This window comes from Aythya marila (genome assembly GCF_965140915.1).
Source record: "Aythya marila genome assembly, chromosome: 14".
Taxonomy (NCBI): domain Eukaryota; kingdom Metazoa; phylum Chordata; class Aves; order Anseriformes; family Anatidae; genus Aythya; species Aythya marila.
Genome location: NC_139055.1, coordinates 4,406,079 through 4,427,425, shown reverse-complemented (window position 1 = coordinate 4,427,425; position 21,347 = coordinate 4,406,079). Strand labels below are relative to the sequence as shown.

The 21,347-nt window shown below is 39.3% G+C and overlaps 1 protein-coding gene across 1 annotated transcript in view; it reads right to left on the bottom strand.

Annotated features, from left to right (window-relative positions):
* Positions 1 to 21,347, bottom strand: part of TENM2 (teneurin transmembrane protein 2) — a 782,568-nt gene that overhangs the window by 138,764 nt on the left and 622,457 nt on the right. The window contains exon 10 of the mRNA XM_082771651.1: positions 20,301 to 20,539. Within this exon, the coding sequence (XP_082627777.1) occupies positions 20,301 to 20,539 (239 nt within the window). The remainder of the gene's footprint in view (positions 1 to 20,300; positions 20,540 to 21,347) is intronic.

The window sequence follows — 21,347 nt, the reverse complement described above, 5'->3', positions numbered from 1 at the left end:
ATTTCTGCATATTTAAATGGGCATAAAGAACCAAGGGACTGGATATGCATAAAAGGTATGATGACTGACATTAGCTTTTTGACTAAAGCACCATGTGAATTCCATTTGAGTGCACGTGACTTGCCTAGCATGCATAAAAGCAAGGGTATTTGCCCAAGGGCAAATATGATTTCTGAATGCAATTTAACAAAACCCGCCCACGGAGCAGATCATTTTGGATCCATACCAAGGCATTGGGGATAGCCAATCACTTTGAAAACAACTGGAGCATTTTGATTTTATTGTTTTTCCTACATTCCATCCCTTTACCCTTGAGGCAATCCCCTCCCACTGGCCTGCAGCCACTGTTGCACCAACAAATTTCTGTCTCGGGAAGCCAGCAAAAGACGCCACGTAGCATGAAAGCCACTGTTACTCCCAAGTCTCCTGGCAGGGGGTATCGCTGCACCCAGCCTGCCAAAACCTCTTCCCTGGCAGCTAGCTGTATAATCTGCGTATCACACCCAGGCTTTGCTAGTCCAGGGCCTTGAAACCATCTCAGCTTACCCAGCTGGAGGGGATCTGCTGCAGCTGCACCATCAGACCCTCTTATTTTATTGAATTTTGAATATGCCGTTTCAAAGCAATTCAAATGAATTCGCCCAAGGCCTCAGAACAGTGAAACTACCGATACCATCTGCAGCAGGCTTCCTAAATTTGAAGCATTTAAAAGCAGGTGACAGAATAGGAGCTTTCAATGTAAGCACTGACACTTCTGAAAAGCCTGCTAAACAAACTTGGTTATGCCCCATTCTGGCGAGGAGGTAACTGCGTGGCTGCCAGCCCAGTTCTCACAATAGCACCGGCAATAATGGGAAGTTCCATTCTAAATTATTTTTTAATCATGTATATTTTTCCAAGTTAAAAGGGAGCATTTATTTGATCACCGAGTTTCCTCTATTTTAGAGCATCTACAGGAGTGAAGATAAAGAGCAGAATACGATGAATGTGAGCTGTTAACAAGCAGATGAATTAAGAAATCCAGAAACCAAAACCTAGCAGGTTGAAGCCTCCTTCAAGTCGGTGAAATTCCCAAGAGGTCATTAAAACACAGGTTGCCCCAAAGGAGAACATCTCAAGGCATGCCTGCTTATAACACCCTTCCCCTTCAAGTGGTATTTTAAATAATATCCATTTCTTAATCGTATTCGATATCCTTAACATCCCAGCAGATACCGAAATGTATGTACACACAACATCATCTTAGTCCTGCAGGGATGCAAGGACTACAGTAAGACTGCAAGAATACAGTAAAGAGCTATCGCGTCGTGACCCTGGTTTAGAATTCTGCTTCTACAAACCAGCAGAACCACAAATAGCCAGAAAGGACAGAATACAAACAAAACAAAACAAAAAACTTGGTGCCCAGGGACACACGACACATGTAGCTACGCTGCGTCTCCTATGGATTCTGCACTGCCAGCATAACCCTGACCTGCCAGCTAGGAAACCGCTAATGTTTCCCCATTCATAACGCCACACAATTCCTTATCCAGCAAGCGGAGGCAGAAGGTGAAATTCCCCACGCCCACAGCCCAATTAGGATGGCCTGACTGACAGGTACAAGCTTACAGACTCCTGGGACATACACCTGGCCGGCTGTCAGACCAGGAGCCGCAGCCCCTGCCAGAGGAAGCTGAGCGTGGCAGCCAAGTCCCTCGCAGCAGCCGTGTCGGGGTGGCTGCGCTCCCAGCCGGGTGCCTCGCACTGCTCCAAGCCGAGTCTGAGCACTGGACAAAGGTTTCTGTTGTTTGGGTGCCAGTGTCTGCAGGCACAGCTCTGCCTGGGGTAATGATACGGCAGGTAAGTAGCAGCTACTTCTCATCTCGGGGGTTTAACAGCACCCATATTAGTTGTAAGGGTGACTAGTATATTTGGGATCAGTGTTCTTAGCAGGAGAAATTATTTTGATCATTTCTTCCCCCCTCATCCTACCTGAACACACTTATGGGAAAATACAGCTGGGTGAGGGGAGGTAGAGGCTGCAAGGAGGAAGCTGGGGAAGAGAACTGCCAGACACAGCCAGGCAGCTTACTCTATCTGTTCAGCAAGCACAAAGTCAGTGCCTTATGCCTTTTAAAAAATCCCTAAAGAACTTACTAGAAAGAACAACATATATTCCAATCAACTCGTGAATGTACAGAAGTGCCATACTTCAAATCTGCAATGAACATTCACTCCCCAAAGTGCTTTATGCTATTCTCAGCATGTGACACAAATGTGGCTAAACACCCCTGGGACAAAACCCAAGGCATGCTTACAAAGGAGACATCCATGCAGACAACTGCTTTTGTCACTAACTCTTCTAGGAAAGAATTTACTCAAGAAAAAATGAGTAGTGACTTAAAGGTGAGAAATTAAGACTGAGGATGTTCATCTTCAGGCACTTAATGGAATGTAATCATTCTTCTGTTCTTTTCCCTCCTCTTCCACTCAGAAAAAAATCCAATAAAGTTTAAAAACTTGCATCAAAGGAAAAAAAAAAAAAGGGGGGAGGGAGGGCTGCAGCCTCCCTTTGCAGAGGGAGAAGAGAGGAAGGAGCAAAGGGGACTGACAGAAATACATTATTATTTCCATAACCAATAGACCTTCTGCACTACAAGCGGTGTTAGCCTGGGAATTGTGTGCACCAAGCAGTCCTGCTAGAGCCATCTTTGCCCTTGTAGGAACTATTTCAGTCTTCATGCAGCACATGCAACAAAGCAATGTCATCCCAGTGACATAAAAAAGCCTTCACATGCAGAAAGCAAAGGAGCAGTGATTATTCCCAAAGCCAGGGCCAATAAAAGGCTACAGGTTCCCAGAGGTTGCTGAGCCAGGTACCCCTGAGAGTTCACAACCTCGTTCTTGGAGCCACGGGCAAGAATAAGACTCCTAAGATCATCCAGCTTTGGTCTGAACTGCTACCTCATACTGAATTTCTTTGTAAACCAAGCCCAACATCAGCCCAGAAGGGGCAGAAAGTCACTGTCTGGTCCTCAGTGGGAGCTGCACAGTTCTTGCCCTGTTAAGTGATTCTGGCCTTCTAAATAGTCTAGGCCATTACACAAATTCTTTGAGTTGTAAAACTTGAGTCAAGGTCATTTGCAAATGCAAACCTTGAGTTCAATTATGTTTTACCAGTGGATGACACAATTACAAGTAAAAAAAAATACTCTTTATAACTCAACAGTCTTTTCCCCTTGGTTATCAATTTTTAAATACAGGGCAAGAAAAAAGTATGCTTTTGAGAAAATTCTGAGCACATAAATGTTTCAGATCAATTCTACTGTACAGACCAAAAAATGTTTCTTTTAATAGTGCAATTTGATGTAATTGGTCTTTTGATTTTTCTTAAGGTACAGGAAATGCCAAACAGAAAAGTGCACATATTTCATTTCAAGATAAAGAGCCAAATTCATCTCGTTCGTGTAAGCCAATTATTTTCGATGTAGTGATATCAATGTGAAAAAGGAATAATGCAATCACAAATCAAGTTCATACAATTCTTTATGACAATCCATCTTCAGCAAATCCTCAGATATAACATAGTGAACCACATGTAATATTTTATAGAACGTATTCAACAAAATATATTAAGTAAACTTACTCTCCTGCCTGTATCTTAGCAACTTAGCAACCCTTAAAATATCAGAACATAGGGAAAAAGCCTATAAAACCTTATGCACAATGGGAGGTTTGAATTTTTAGAATAGCTGCACCAGTATTGATAGCCGTAATTGTGGGAATAAATTTTGCAAAATAGGGCCATGCTGCATACATCTCACCTGTAGCTGCAACCAGTCCTTTAGGTGTTTTCTAATTAGCTGTATAATTTTCTAGAATATTCACTAGGTCTGTCATGTAAATTCAATGACAAGGATATTATGGTTTCATTACAGAAGTTATTGAAACAAAAGTAACCCTGAATAATTTAAGTGTTCCGAGACCAGTGTTCCCGTGTGTCAAAGTGTCAGTAGCAGCACCCAACATGACTGGGAGGGAACAACGTACCCCACGGCCCTGCATCCTGGGCCTGACATCCCTCACTGCACCGCTTTTATTCTCTGTGACCAAGTAGGGTCAGTGAAGTCCACAAATGCACTACTGCTTAACATGAATCAACTGGAAGAAAACCAAGAACAATGCAGGCTAACTGGAGCTCAGTAACTGCATGCAGGGGAATGACATTTATTGCCTCAGGGAAAAATGCAGTGGGATTGTATGAAAGCCTTGGGACCTTGCCCACACCAGCTTTAGTTGTATCTAGATAAGATGGCAGTAAGTTCTTATTATTTGCAAGGAAAACTGATGTATACTAGTGTGACCCCTGCAGCTTTCCTGTGTAAGAACCAAGAAACAACTTTTCCTCTCTGCTTAGGATGTGTCCTGTCAGCTATGTGACCTGTGGGGTACCTCTGGGCCAACAGGACTGTGTCTGGCAGTGAGACCAAAGGAAGAAATCGGGGGATAAACCAGACAGTCTTAATTCAGGATCATTCCCTCTGTAGCTTTTCATCAGCACCTTCTGCATAACCTGGAGTTAATTTAAAGCATTGAACCCTGAGCTCCGGATTTTGAATATAAAAATTGTCCAGGAAAGCCTGGCTCTTTACCCAGTGACAAACAGGGCAAGATGCTCTCTGCTGGACTTTCTGGGGCTGTTCATCAGTTGTGGGAAAAATAAATGTATTGTGAGCAGGGAACTGATGTGAATTCACTTCCTTCCAGCACCGGGGTGCTGCCAGCCACCCTGCCGCACTGCACACCTCGGCTGGGCCCAGCGCCAGGCCCCGCCACATGGCCCAACGGAGCCAGCCTGAGGATTTGTCAGAAATACTGTCATAGGCAGAAAAGTAAAGAGTTAAAAAAAAAAAAAAAAAAGAAAAAGAAAAAGAAAGAAAAAAAAAAAAAGCTAAAACTACAACCTGAGCAGTTCCCAGTCAGACACAGCATCATCACTCAGGTGTACCTAAGGCACTGACTTTACGGGGACTGAGTTGACAAAAAAGTCCGAAGACAGAGCCTAATGGCTGGTTTTCGTCCCTTCCTTCCCCCAAGAAAGACAAAGATGAGTTTCTTGTTTCTAGAACTGTGTTCTGATAGCAGCCTTCGTGTGGGCTGGAGATTTGGTGGTTGCCTACTGATAAGGTGGGAGTGAGAGAGATTTCCATCTTCATCATCTACCTTGTAAATTAATTGCCTTTATTATTATTATTATTATTATTATTATTATTATTATTATTATTATTATTATTATTATTATTATTATTATTATCTCCCCTTTGGGAAGGTTTCTATACAATTAGGTAAATGATGTGTTCCTTCATTCACAGGTTTTGGCGTCCAGCTGACATAAGATACTTGCTGTGACAAAAAATGACAAAAGACGTAGGGCCCAGGAAGAGGAGGCCAGGACAGGAGGAAGGGAGGAAGAAAGGCTCGGGAGTTGTGTGAGCGCTGCAGACATTGAGGAGGTGGCACACGAATGCTGTGGACTGAAGGCATACTGAATTTGTTAGTAGCACGGTACGATGTATACCAGGGCTGTGGTGCCAGACTACAAGCACTTGATGAGCAATCTTGAAAGCAGTAAAGACGAACCCAGCTGTTTCAATTCATGCACACCAACAAGAGATCTTGTACATTTCTATACTAATTATGCAGATAACCAACACAAAGCTATCCAAAGAAAGTGAAAAAAAAATCTGAGGAGTAAAACTTTAATGGTCAAGGGGGAAAAAAAAATCTATCTAGTTTTATAAATCTGTACGGTGGAAACACAAGTGACTTCATGCAGCTTTGCAACACCACTCCCAATTAATCTATATCAGGTTGTATGGATGGCATCACGATCTTGCTGTCAAGATCCAGTTATTGACTGTCTTTTCAAAAAAAATACATTTTAAATTTTAAAGTAACTTGAGAATGGTAGCAAACGGAGTTGTCAACAGTAAAAAGAAAAAGGTATTGTTAATATTCACTTATCCTTGTATTTTATCTTTCTTGTCTAAAGTCTTCTATTTTTTTCAGTAGTAATTTATAAATTATTTCCCTTGGAATCAGGCGCAAGATTCCTGCAGATTCTTAAATGAGAAAACACATTTCCACTGCTAACAGTAACACATACAAAACAGAATAGTTCTACACGTGATAGCACTGAAAGGTGTGAAGTATCAGCTTTAGAAAATGGATGAGTAAACCTGAGGTGGGAAAGGACAGATTGCTGTGAAAGCAGACTACTTTTGAAAGCTTCACTGGTGTTTAGGATCTTCTCCTTCCAAAAGAAAATCAATCCAAATACAGCAGTAACACACTGCTCTTTTCCTTTGTTCCATAAAATTATTTTCATCAAGCTTTACTGGAAATTGAATAAAACTTGTTTTCTTTCCCTCAGAAAAGAGCACTAGTATAAAATAATTATTATCGCTATAGTTTCCATCACATTAGACTGTACTTGAACTAATTTTATTGTTTAAAGGAACATCCTGCTAATAGCAGAGACTAGACTGATAGCCCAGAACCTAATATTTGCCATTTACTCTCACCATAGGAGCAGCACTGAAAGATTTCCCAAGTGGTCCAGCTTTACTCCTGCTCTGAAGGAACTGCTCTTTAACAGTGTCTATTCTGGAAATATACTCTAAACATGATGTGAACATTTAGGATTCTTTGAAAAGGAAGTGTACTGAATTTTGTGTTATTCCAGCACTTGGTGAAGAGCTGGTTAGTTACATTACCTGCAGACACAAATGTTAACACACACAGATCTCTCCTCCCAAACTGCCTAAAAAAGGGCATGAATTGTCTATCATACTTTACTGACTAGCACCATGCTTTCTTCCTGAAACCTGGTGCTATTCCTTTTGTTCTAGTTATTACAGTCTATTTAAATACCATAGAGCCCAATACTACTCTAAAAAAGGACACTCAAAACCGGCAGCCCCAAGATCCTTTTTTCACAGCAGTGCAAAATACATACATTACTGAAACTCAATGTAGTCATCTGGGATGTAGGAATAACAACATTTACTTTCCCCACAGTAAAGTAAGTGCTTAGAAGCTAAATTACAATTAAATACCAGTGGTCTGCATTCTAAAAAACAGTGAATCATAGCCTTAACTTGAATCACTTAAAAAAAAAAAAAAAAAAAATCTTGCTGAATTTGTATATGCCAGGAATTTATGGAGCCAGGAATAAAACTTTTGTCTTTCAATTTCTCTTTTTGATTCTTTCAACTAGCATTATTTACCAAAAGCTAATTTAGCCTATTTAAAGTAAAATCAAGTTCTTTTTTTTTTTTTTTTTGGCTCCTCTGCACTAGAATTAATCAGAAGCAGCATGATTCCATGTTTAATTTCAATCACAGCAGCTATCGCTTTGCAAATAAATAAAACTTACAAATTTCTTATTGTTCCTAAATAAGATGCTCACTTTTTCTTAAGGAAAATAGAATTTAGAATAATGGTGGTTACATGAACTTTTGTTTGATTATGAGAGTACCACAGAATATGTTTTCCCTTAAAATCCAAGTGTGTAATTAAAACTGCATTTTGTTGGAAGACACCAGCAATATCTGGGTCAGCTAGATGTCCAGACAGTCAAGTATTAAATTGCCAATATGGAAAAACAATTAGAAAAAATAAAGAAAAGGAGACGATTAAAAGAGATCTACCAACCCCAACATAAACTACAGAGCTAAAATTATAAAATGCTATGAGATCATATGTAGAATTCCTTTTGTAGATTTGGAACTTAGTTTATTTCAGTTTAAGTAAAGAAAAAGCTGGTTATAGATTTTCTAGCTACATTTACTAAAGCAATAGCAGAATTTAGCCCCATCTGTTGCTCCTTGGCTAGGACACTGGTACTATTTGTTTTCCTAGCATGGCATCCCACCCACTTTTTGACTTGCAAGCTCATACAACAGATTGATGGTGCCAGAGAGACCCCATGAAGTGGTGTGTGCTCCACTGCCAAGGGCAGGGAAGAAATGGATCGTCAAATCCAGGTGAACTAACTTTAAGAGTAGAGGAGGTGAAAAATCTGTGTTGCCTCCTCCCCTCACCACATGCTTGCAGAAGATTGAATCCAACCTTCAACCAGCAAAACAAAATTTTGCTTTAAAGCTTTAGAAGTGCTTAGGGTATCTGAGTATTTCCAGCAGTTTTTCCCCATAACTCATCAGCAAAACGCTGCTCTACCCAAAGTAGCTGAAATGTGACATGTCCTACCTTAGGCCTAGGCTCGTACACAGACAGCCTTGAAGCTGTTATTCAGGAACTGGGAAATGTTCCATTCCCGAAATCAAGGACACCGGCTTCCAAACTGCATGTTTTCAAATACATACAGAGTCACAGCAAAGCAAATTCCCGTTTCAATTCTATTTCAATTTACCTGTCGTGTATCTCCTATTCCAGGAGTTTCAAGCAAATGTCAAGCAAATTGCGCTGTGTTTAAAAGCTTTTTCCTGTTCTGGCTGTTTACAGTTTTCTTCTGGTAAATATGGGAGGAAAAGATGAGTGATTTATGAATGCTCACTTTAAAAAGTCAAACAACATATTAAAGCAATACTTCATAGCACAGTGAAATAGAGTTAAGCAGATGGTTTTCACAGTGGTTTTATAGAAACAACATGCAGAGAGTTTTGACAGGAAAAAAAACCTACAGATGAAGAAAACTGTTTGTATTAAATGCTGTTAAACCTTTATTTGTGCTAAAGCAAAAGATAAAACTTGTTCTGCAGAGATCCATATAAAATGTAAAAGAAGTGGTGAAAATCACAGCTTTTCAACCTCAGTATTTCCCTTCACAAATATTCTAAGATGAGATTGAGTGAAACCCTGCACTAAAGTGCATCCTGAAGCCAATACTATTCCCAGCTTGTGTTAATATGACGGTGGGTTGTGCTGATCAAATGACAGAAAATCAGTCAAGGGGCAAGATGCATCTTGCCATTTTCCTGCATGTCTGTAAATTCCCTGCTTTCAGTAATAGTTGCACACTTCCTTAGCTGCAGGCCTAACTGGCAGCATTTGCCCATGGCTGCTTTGCCAGTTGCAATGACCCAGGTTGTGCAATCAAGTCCTGTGCCCCTGAATTGAATACGGAGTGTCAGGACGGACGATGGACGACGGGAGAACTTGGCTAAGGGAGCACATCAGCAGTTGGATGTGCATCTTCAGGTGGTGCTTGAGGACGATGTGTATATTAATTCGTAGCCCATTTGTTGCAAAAAGGATAGAAGTTTTAAGATATGCCACGGAGAACAATATGGCAATCTGAGCAAAGAAAAGGAAAACAACTTTTCTGTATTTCTGAGAACAAATAGCTGTCTCTACCATCACATCATTGTTTTACTATTACCAGCTAATACAACAGCAGACAGAAAGTGCAGCTGCGGTCCACAGAATATTTGGCACTTCTGGCCCAAGCATAATCCCTCATGTAATGAAAAACCTATTTCTATTTCTGCATCCTCGCTACTCTTCATACTGAAGAGGCTTGCGTCTGTCTTCCATTTATTGAAGCTTATTCTTCATCTAGACAGCCAGGTCTGGTTTGTATTAGAAATTAGGTTTTAAATCACTATTTTTCTATTATTTATTTTAGGATTTTCAGGAAGCCTCCAGAGGTGCAGAAAAATTCATCTTGTGAAAAAGACCCTAACACTCTTAATGAACCAAGCCCCAAACCCCTGGCCCACGTTAAAGAACTTTGATGTTTTTAAGGTTCAAAATAATTCAGGCTATAAAGGCAGTAATATTACTTCAAGAGTTAAAATGACAGAAAACAGTCAAAAAAGTTCGAAAGTCTGCATGCAAAAGTAAGAATAATCATAATCCTAAGCTTTTCCCTAACAAGCAGTCTCCATTATGGGTTTTTCTTTCTCTTTTCTCATGTGGCTGGAGGCTTGCATTTCAATGATTAATGGAGTCTCAAGATGTAGAAGGAGATATCTATACACACACACACACACGAAGAAAGAAACAACAGGTGAAATAAACTTTTGCCTCAATAAATCTTAGGGGCCTAAATTGCATCTCTCTTCTCCTTAAGATCACTGCTACCTTGTGGACAGTTTTAACGTGATTCTCTGCATTTGTAGGTCTCAGCTCTGCCCTGCATTCTGACAGTGCAGTTCTCTCCTTGGAGAAGCCCTTGTATGATATAAGCATGCTAACGCAATACGGCAAGATAAGTGGGACTATGGCAGTGCATCGACTTGCTCTGGTACACAGGCTATGAAATTCATGGCACCTCCTTGACTGAAGGCCTAAATACTATTTAAAGTATTTTGCATTTACCACAGACCAGCTGAGATACTCTCAGTTCACATTGGGACACTTGCTATGGCCTCCTGAGATTATTCCAACATCTATTAATTTTCTCAGCATATCAATACCAAAATCCTCCAGCAACCCTTTTTGCTTGCAGAGTATGCTCAGGTTTAAACAAAACAGCTATTAGCAATACAGGAAGAGGCAGCAGGTATGCAATAGCCTGACTGCCCTTTCAGAGTCTTTGTCTGAGCCAGGTCAATTCCTGCAAGACAAAGTACCACAAGAACAGATAATCTGTTCTCAGCTGGCAAAGGGGGAACCTATTCCACTCCACTGGCATTTGTACATTAATACTTCTATTCTCTGTCTTTCCTCAGAAAGTATTTAGCAAGAAAAATGTGGGAAGAAATCAGCTGATCAACCAACCAGTAAATTAAAAAAAGCTTAAAATTAAATTAACTGCAGCACTGTTATGCATAATGTATATTACTTCTTAAAAATTAAATGCAACAGAGCAGGATAAATCTGGACACCCCAGAAGAAGAAAACAAACCAATAAACACAGAGCACATTGGAAGTTTTAAGCAAGGTTCTGTAACATCAATGTATGAGAACGAAATTCTTTTGCCATTCAGGAGCTATATTAATACAAATGCTTGTTTACTGTTTATTTAGTAATAGCCAAGATCAAGACATTAAGAATGTCTAATAAGCACATGGCAGATCTCAATAGTGATTCTCTCATTATCAAATCTGCTCACCATACAATTCAATACATGATTTTTCTAACCACCTGCATTCTTTATTTTGGTGTTTACATTCAAGCTTCTGATGTCAGAAGTGATTATGAGAAATAAAGTAGAAGAGAATTTCCTGAATATTAAGAATATTACCTATATGCTGTTAAATAAAACAGGCTTTGGCTATCCTATACCCGTCATGGTCAAATTCTGCTGTGGAAAAGAAACATTCACTCATACTCAGTGAAATGCCCATGTCTTAGAGTTCAGCACTCGTCATTGCTCAGGCGGAGATGCCCCTCATCACTAAAGGCAGCCCTAACTCCTTGCGGTGACACAAGCTGGGGACTGGCTGGGGGGCAGCTCTGCAGGACAGGCCCGAGGTGCTGCTGGCCGGAGAGCTGACCGTGAGCCAGCAGCACGCCCTGGCAGCAGAGAAGGGCAGCAGCATCCTGGGCTGCAGGAACAGCAGCACGGCCAGGAGACCATTATCCCCATCTGCTCAGCGCTCATTACTCGGCTTCTGCGATAACTGGAGCCAGTTTGGGCCCGCCAAGTAGGAGAAGGGCATCAGTTAACCAAAGCAAGCCCAGCGGGGGCCAGCAGGGTGGCCAGGGGCTGCAGCACTTGCCCTGCGAGGAGAGGCTGGTGAGCTGGCTCTGTACAGCCTGGAGAAACAAAGGCTGCAGGGCCAAACGGCAGCCGGGTGGTCCCTGCAGGCCATTGGGAAGATGGAGCCAGGCTGCACACACTGGCAGGAGGACGGGATACAAAGGGTGTAACGATTCATGCTGCAAATAAGGAAATATCAAGCACAAGCCGTGGAACAGGCTGCCCACCAAGGCAGCACCGTCTGTGCCCTTGGAGGTCTTCGAGACCAGACTAAACTTTACCGATGACCCAGGTTTGAGGAGGAGGTGGGACTGAAGAGCTCCAGAGACTCCTTCCAACCTGAATTATCCTGTAATTGAGAAACCTAAATCTAGAGTGCAAAATTTGTCTTGGGGATCAGATAGACTGTCATGGAAAATAGTGTTTTTCTGATTATAACTACAAGGGTATCATACAGAGCATAAATAACAAGGCACAACATAACACGAATATGGTGTGCTAGGCATTCAGACTCATGACCTTTGCAAGTCAACAACATTACTGGACATACAGACTACATAAAATAACTGAGTTTGTTTGTTTGTTTTGTTTTTTGGTACCTGAGTATTGAAGTGAGCTGGCAGCTCACAGATGCAGCAAGACTGCATAGAATGAAAGCCTGAATAAGCAAAAGCTGAAATGAACTTGAAAATTGTTTCTTAAACAGTTTTTTAGATTACTGAAAGGAGGTTTTTCACCACTTAATGTGTTGAAATTAAGTTCTGTCATTTTATAGTGACGTGTCATTCCTCTTCCCACTGTTCAACTTTTTACACCATAATTTCTGTAGTTTGTTACCCTATCATTTTCACAACCTGAATTTAATTCTTACTTTGATATTTTGTCTTCCTGCAAGTGCCTCAACCACTCTTATCTCTTTAGTACACTTAAATCTTTTATTTGTGCTTTTTCTTTTTTTTTTTTTTTTTTTTTATGGCTTTCATAATAGTGTTGTAACAGCTATGTTAACTACACTTTCAGAATCCATGTCACATCTTCTGATCTGCTATTACCCATTGAGCAATAGCTACAATCCTAAAGCAATCATGTACTTCTACACTTAAACGAATAAAATATGTAAGCACACTAAGTGCAAACCAACACAATCAGCTAACAAAGAAGCACAGCACCAAATAACCAATATAAATGAGTCCATAAGTGATCAACTGGTGATCTCAGCATAAATAGCAGCTCACAGAGCAATGTTTCCCTAGGGAGAACTGAGACATTTTACACTGATATTAAACGTTGACTTTTCAGAGAAAATGACCACAGATTTATTTGATAGGTACATCTGACTTAGCATTATATTAGCAAAATTTAATCTTCAATATCACTTATGCTCACCCTTCCTCTGAAAGATGGGCTCATTTCAGTATGTTGGGCCAGGTTATAAAGCATGTCTCAGTAAACTGTCTCAAAGCTTTTGCATCATTTTTCCCCCTGATGTCATTTCCTACAGGACTTGTTCTGCATCTGCTTATCTCTGCTATCTCTTTGCCCTGATGATCTTTTGCCTTCACACCTATGATTCTGGGATTAAATCCTACGCTACTAAAAAAATCAGTATTTCTGATCGAAGTAAGAACAGGCCGTTATGAAACCCAGGACATTTCCTTGTTTTGGAGGGGTAGGGCAAGAGCAGTGCATTTGAAGCACAGCATCAGAGCATCCAGAAACAGCAGCGCTGCTACAAGTCTGGGAAAAAGTACCCCCGATGAAGCCATTTTTGCAGCTTTAAATAGAAAAAGGAAATCAAAACAACAGCAATTTTAGAGACGTTCTCTACAATTTCCAGATTAGCCATTGTTATCCTGTTACATCACTTGTTTTAATGGTACTAACCTCTGCCACAGCATGCAGCAGCTAGACTGATGCATTGCTTTTCTCAAGTTCACAGCAAGATCTTTTAACTCTTCTAAATACCAGAATCCATGAAACCCATGGAAAGTTTTTTTAGGGACTCATCTGGATCATGTTGTGCAATATGCATTAAAAACACACACAGACACCCATGCAAAACCCCTCTGACAGCCAACACAAAACATCATCTTGGTCTCTTGTCTCTTGCCGAGGTTTCCAAGCAGGCTTGTTTGTCTTGATAGCTAAGCAGAAAGGGTTTTCAATTTCAAGTGCTAAGCACCTGATGGCACTTTGTGAGTTATAGAAACATTAGGCTCACTCTAGCTTCAAGTGCTCGGGTTTACTGTATGAAAATCCTCAGCAAAGACAAAAGGAGAATTGAACAGGCAGATAAAACTGCCCCTGCACGCTGCAAGGTAGCAGCTTCCATTATCTCTGAGATCTCAGCTAGGCAAAACAATATGTGCATTGCTTTTCTTGGAACAGATCTCTACATCAAGCTTTTATTTTTAACCCAGGAAAAGCACAGGCAAGCTATACCCACGTAACCTCCTGTAAAAATCCTCCTGTTCTTTGTGGCATTATGCAGACAGCAGGAGCACATTGCTTGTTTTAGGAAAATCATCTCCTTTGCTTAATGGCTCTCCCACACCTTTGGGCTGTGGAACAGGATGCTTGCTAGGCTGGAACACCGCATCTAACGCTCCTGGAGTCAGGCCCCTCCATTCCCAGCATGAGGGGTGAGTTTTGTTAGGGGAAGGGGCCAGTGGTTTGTCCTTGCAGGGCTCAGAGCCTCCCTGCTCAGAGCTAGCAGCAGGCAGGCTCGCAGTGCTGCAACCACTCCTTTCTCTTTCCCAGGTTCACTGCTATCAGTCAGCAAGAATTTCTGAATGTGTTACAGGCATACCCTAAAAGTCAATTACTGCCCCCTAACTGACACCTATTTTCAATGCAAATGTAAGAACAGAACCCTCTGTCACCATCTAATCTCACAAGATGCAAGACTCAAGTGAAACTTGATAGCAGTGATTGGCAACCAGATGCCCTCTGCCTCTCAGAGGTTCCATCTTTGCGTGATTTTCCCTTTTTTCAGTTCTGGTTTCCAGAATGTCAAGCATATTTGATTTCAGTGAAGCTTGGACACGACAAAGTCAGTGGTTTTCTGACTTTACAAGTGAAATACAACAAATGCAGCATAAGAAATCAAATGAAGCATAGGTTGCCATATGCCAGAAAAAAAAAAATAAAAAAAATCAAAATAAATCAGCTGATACATAAAGTAACCACTTGTAGGAAATATTTTGATGAACCCTGATCTGTAGAATCAGGGTCAAAAAGACGATTGGACCTCTATCACCATCAATGTCATCTACATTCAAAATACTCTTCATGCGAATGGCGAAAGTGGTAGCCAGCCAAATTAAAAGCAGTCAGTTACATATCTGTGCTGTGGGAGCAGTGGTATTGGCAGTGCTCTGGATGAGTTTGCAGGTACAGTTTGAGTACTGCATTTGTGAATGGAAGAAATTAGAGATACAAATTAAAAAGAAACTTCAAGCAACCACTTGCATTAGCAAATATCTTACTCATTTTGGAGAAGACAAAAATTCAAGCTGATATCAACACCTAAAGAATACATTTTTATAAAAGCTGTGGTACACACACATATTTCATGCAGAGTAAAGATGAGACTTCTGCTTCCAAGCCTAATTTCATCAGAAACCCCATAAATTTTATTGTCTGACTGTCACAGAAACAAATGAATACTACTGTGAGGAAGATAACAAAATAAATTAACCATTTATTTGCCCAGATGTATTATGTCCACAAACTACCTAGTATGATGCTTTCTAATAGCAAAAAATTACCAAAATATTTGTTCTATGCACCACTATTTTCAGGCTTTAATTTTAAATATGTACATATATAGGAAATAAAAAAATAAGTTTTCATTTGCCTGAATAACTGCCAGAGAATCTTTGGCAATACAGCCTTTTCTATAGCACAGACGGGAATATACTATTTCGAGTTTAGGGAGAAAACTGAAGTTTATCTGAAGCCTTGTGCATCTTTAAGGCCAAATAACACCGAGGAATAAACGTGCAGCATATGTACTACAGATGCAGTGCAAACATGCTGTTCTCTATTTGTCATTTTCCTTTTATTTTCCTGTATTATCTTGCATAGGATAGGAGTAGATAAAACAGCATCAACATTAAAATTATCAGAATGAGTGTGGAGATACTATTTTGATGTGGAGCATCTCTGAACCCCCTGTAGTTTTTCATTTCCACAGGAAAAAGTAATTCTGGTAGTTGCCCCCCCACAATTGTAAATACTTGAAAATTATGTCATTTTTAACATACGAACATGTTGATGGTCAGATGGTCTTTCATGCTCCAAGTAAGATTGGCAGAAATTAGAACAGTGTAGGGGCTTACAAAAATATGGTATTTAATGTTTGGCAGGAATTACTACTGTGGAAAACACAGCAGACGCTTTTTCCCCTCCTTACCCCTTTTTTAAAAATTGTTTTTCCCCTCCACTTTTTTTTTTTTTTGTTGTTGTTCGTTTTTCCCTTCCTGCTTTTTTGTTGTTGATTTTTCTCTCCAAGTTTGCCATGAATCTAAAACCTAATTTAACATGACAAATGCTTTCATCACTCTCTTAACCTCTGAAGTGAACACTCTTGACAAAGACAACGTGTGGAGCATATGCTTTCCTTCTGATACTTTATAAATTACTTCCCTGTAACTGGGCTGCACCACCAGTCCAGTACCTTCAGGATGTCCTCATCTGAGTGGCTGAGTCTATGTTCTTCAAATGTCACCCCAGGACAATGGGAACAACTCCCAGGCTTCGTGAAACAACACGTCTCAAAGAGGATGGGAGACTACTATATCTAGATCTTCGATGCTGGAATTTACCAAAATGATGTGAAATATTACCAAATTATGCTAAGTATTTCAGTAATATCAGGTTACTGAAGAAACGGAGAGGTGACAATACTGGCTTTAAATAAGCAGATAACATTTTGTATACTACGTAAGGAATAAGTTAAGTGAAAAACTGATTTTTTTGGATTCTCTCTTGAAAGTAGTACAGCACACAGCTACAGAGACAACTTAATATGCTCTTTCTCACAGAAATAATCTGAAAGTTTTTTGCCTGTGTCTGTTCCTGTAACAACAGCAAAAAAAGGCTTGTTTCATTTTCAAGCTGGTGAATCTGATACGCGTCAAAGTTTCTGCAGAAACTCTTTTGTCATAATGGAATTTAGATAGAAGACTACGCCCATGATAACAAACTGCACACACAGCACCAAGCGTACCTTTCACAGGCACATGCCACATCATAGTAGACTGGTGCCACATGAACCTGCAGGTATTTGTCCCAAAAATCAGTCAGGATAAGTTCCACAGGAAGATTTTGGAAAAATTACAGGTGATAATGAAGGTCTGACTGCCCTATAAAGGAGGAGTCTATCTAAATAGCCACACTTGGATGGCGTTTTATGATCTAAAAGATGAATCTGCACGCATCTTCCAGAAGAAAAGAAAAAAACATATCCCTTTTAACAAGATGTATTGTCACTATTTTGACAAATGTTTAACTTTTTAAAATAGCAGGATCATCGTTATTTAACACTAATTATGTTGTGCTGCAAAAATTTCCAAAGGTCATTATGCCCTGTGAATTCATTTGTAAAGTTTTGTCATTTAATTCATTCTATTTTTGTCTATTATCAGAAAAGCAATTGGAATGCCTAAATCACTTTTAATATTCTTTTCTATCTGCTGTGATACTTTTTTTTTTTTGCTTGTCATTTTAAATCACCCCTGATTAGAATTTTTTTCATGACACCCTTAATCTTTAGCAGTTGCCTGAAAATCAGGTTTAAATCTGCAGACAGCATGTTTTCAATGAAGTGCTTCAATTCGCAATTCTCTTTTATAATAGGACAATCCATTTAGAAATCCTGAAGTCTATGCGAACTTCAAAGTATTCTTTCAATATAATTTACTTATTTGCCAGCATTGCATTTTTCATTTAGTCCCACAATAATCTTCACTAGCATTGATAAAATCCTCTTCACAGAGCCCAGAATTACCGACAAACCTAAAAAGCAGAAACATTCACTGCAAATTTTGATGATTTTCTGTAACTGTTACTTTTAGCAGATGCATCCCCAGTAATATGACCTCTGCTATGGTGGACAGCAAGAAATTTCCTTTGTGGACATATCCAACAGAAGAATGTTACCAGCGTCTTGAAAGACTCTCCTAGGTTTGAAGTTCTGACAGCAAAATACACAGGGGGAGTTAATGCAACATGGAGTGTTGCCTCCTGCCTATCTTGGGTGAACTTAAACAACATCCTACAACTTACACCTCTCTTGGTAGATTAACAGCTCTCATCTTCCCACTGTCCAAAAGATTAGGACAGAACTGGGATTTTGGTACGTTATTCATCTTGAATACAGAAAAACATTTTTTACTCCCGACAGACTGACTGGAGCAAGACAGAGTTATTTTGTCTTCACAGCAGTTCAGGGCTTAGTAGGTCAGGAGCTCCAAAGTGAGCTGCAGCAGAGCAGTTAGAAGTTTTGAAATTTCTTACAGTGAGGAGATGATTTGGTGCTTCAAGTCATACCATTGGAGAACAGCAGTCCCAACTATTTCATGGGTGGGTCAGCTTATAGTTGGTGGTCTTAAGCACATCCCTTCTGCCTTATTGCTCTTCTCAACACACTTAAGACAATGCAGCTTCCTTTTAGTTCTCTGTCTTTTCTTTTATCTTTTTTCCATCACTTTAGATTATCATCACAGACGATCCACCAAATTTATTCAGAGGATTAATTACAGCTATTTTCTGATTTTGACAACTACTCTTCAATTCACTTATTCTTTACTGTGCAAGGCATGAAGCTTGTCAGGTAACTTCTCATTATTTAATCCTTGAGCCAACACACTTTCTAAAACCTGCTTTCTCATACTCACTAGTCAACTCCATTGTGCTCATCATTCTTTAGTCAGGAAAAAAGACCTCAAAAACTTCTGTCAAAACGGATCACTTATGTCATGACTTGAAGTGATAGATCATTCATCAGTTATTAAGGGTCAATGCATTGCTTTACATTAGCTCTTGTCTTAAATGTTGTAGGAAACTGTATAAAGCAATAACCATGTTGCAAAGCTTTGCTTTAGATTACAGTAACCTAAATACCAAGGAAAAATGCATTTCATAATCCATCACTTCAAAGTTATGCACATGATTAAAATATTCAGCTTGCAGTATATCATTTCCCATGTGCATAATCACTCACACAGATAGCTGTTGTATGATAACTGTCAAGTTCAATAAATCATGTGCTTTCCAATCTTTTTATTTATATATCAAACTAAGCCTGTTATTCTTCTGAGGTTTTCTACTGAAAAAACAGAGAAAGATGTTTAGTTCTGTAGTATTGAGTATGCTGGGATGCAGGCCTGGCCCACGGAAATGGCAGCAATAAAGTAGCTAATCAGCTCTCTTTCACTCCCGGATGTATTAATTACCTATGGAATTGGAATATGTTATTGGAATATGTTAATATGGAATTAACATGAACAGTGAGGTTTCCTTAGAAAGCAGCATCTACCCTGTTGAGTTTGGTGCATTTTGGTTTTGACCATATAACCTTTCTCTTCAAATGGAGGGAATAGGGAGAAAATTCAGTGCACCTTCACAGGGCTTTTGCTCATTAAGTATGAACTTCACTCTTCATGGTAGCAACATATTAATATCAGCATAAAGTTAAAAAAAAAAAAAAAAAAAAAGAACAACAACAAAAACAAACAAACAAACAAACAAACAAAAAAAACAACAATCTAAACAGGTCTGGAAAGTATTTGCAGAAAACACTGACAAGCTACCATATTTTTGCCATTTACTCATGGAAGCTAGTGGGTTTGTACAGCATGTCTTTTCCATCAATGTATTGTTAAGGCACTGTAAAAGGTACAAAATATACATCTAACTGTTGTAGACCCTTTGAAAAACCTCCAAAGCAACCATGCAAAGGATATTGGGGAAAAAAAAACAAAAAAAAAACGGGAGCATGTTTAAAAAAAAAATCTGAAAAGACCATAAAAGAACACAACCTAGTGTGGTTATTATTATGCTAATCAAAGAAAATAAGCACAAAATTTTGAATTCTCTTATAAAACACTAAGGATGGATGGAATATTGAAAACAACAGCACACCAAATAGCTTTATCTATTAGTCAGGCCTAAAACCTATAGGAATTCAGGCATGCCAAAAGATATAGAGTGAGACTTACCAAAAATGATTTTGTCTTTTTTCTCTAAATGCAGCCACTATAGTAATACTTGAATTCAAACACCAGTAGCTTCTGTTACTCTTACGGATTTACTACCGAGCACATTTTTTTCCAAATATTTTAAACAAAGGGTAGTACATCCAAAAATTCCAAATTTTATCATCCTCTTTTGCGTACCCATGACACCTAAAATTAACACTGCACACTGAGGATCCTGAATTGACTTCTTGCTCTCACTCCAGTTATCACAGTGAACAGGACTTGAGAATCGTATTTTTCTCATTAATCAGTATGAAGAATAACAATTTTCTTTGCTTAGTAACTACACAGATTTGTGAAACAGATTAAACCAACCTTTCATCTGCTGAAGCCTCATTTGCTGACATAGCCATGTGATTTGACAGAGAAAACACAGTCTTACCTATGAAATATGCTAGCAGGATGGCAAGCAGGACTGCAGCAGCAATTGCAGATAAAGCAGCACATTTCCAGCTACAATATTTGGAGGGTTTTTTCAGCTTGAACGCATTCCTGGAGAATGTATTTCTAGGTAACAGCCTGGGAGGTGGAGTATAAACTGTTCCTGAGGTCAGTGGGTAGCCAGGAGAAGAGCTACTGAACAGTGGAGTGGTTCCAGAAGATGTCTTAAACAAGAAATGCCTGAAAAACAAAAAATTGAATGATAGTTTAAAACACAAAGTCTTGTAGTTAAGAAATAATACCTCATTCTTTCCCAGCTGCCATAATGCACTAAATTCAACAAAAATAGTAAAATGATTTTGTCTGAAGAAGTAGGGAGAATGAAGACTCTCACAATCTTTTTGACACCAAAGCATAACAACTATCACTAAAACACTGTGTTGGGATGTCTGCTGTCAGGGTATCTTCTTATCCTTTCCATGATGAGATGCAGTTTGACCAGATACTAGCTAAAACATCAACATGATGAATTAATGTCTTTGAGTATGTTGAGATTGTGTCTGGAAGAAGTGGGAGCAGTCTGGTAACAGAGTCATATTCAGATGTGACATCACTGTCGATTCCTTTTTGCCTGGGTTTGATTAGTACTAAACAACTAGTGCCTTTACTAAATACCTGTAAGTTTGTTAGGTCAACAGAACATTTCACTTTACAAGAAAACATCCTTTCTGAATTCACATATTTAGATAATTTCCCTGTAGGATAGTAATACCCAGCAAATATTCTAAAACCTATAAATAAAGAAATAAATAAAAATGAGTTTCATTAACAGCCTTGGAAGAAGCTGCCAGAAAAAAAAATTAAGAAGCACAATAGTCTTGTAGGAAGGTATTTTACCAGAATTAGAACTAGCTGTCTTTTTAAAATAATGCTATGGAGTTTTGTTTTGAACAGCTAAAACTCTCATCAGAATTACAACTCAGCAGAAAAAAAAAAATAAAAAAAAAAAAATGCAGAAAATACAGAAAGCCATTCAGGAGCCTGGCTA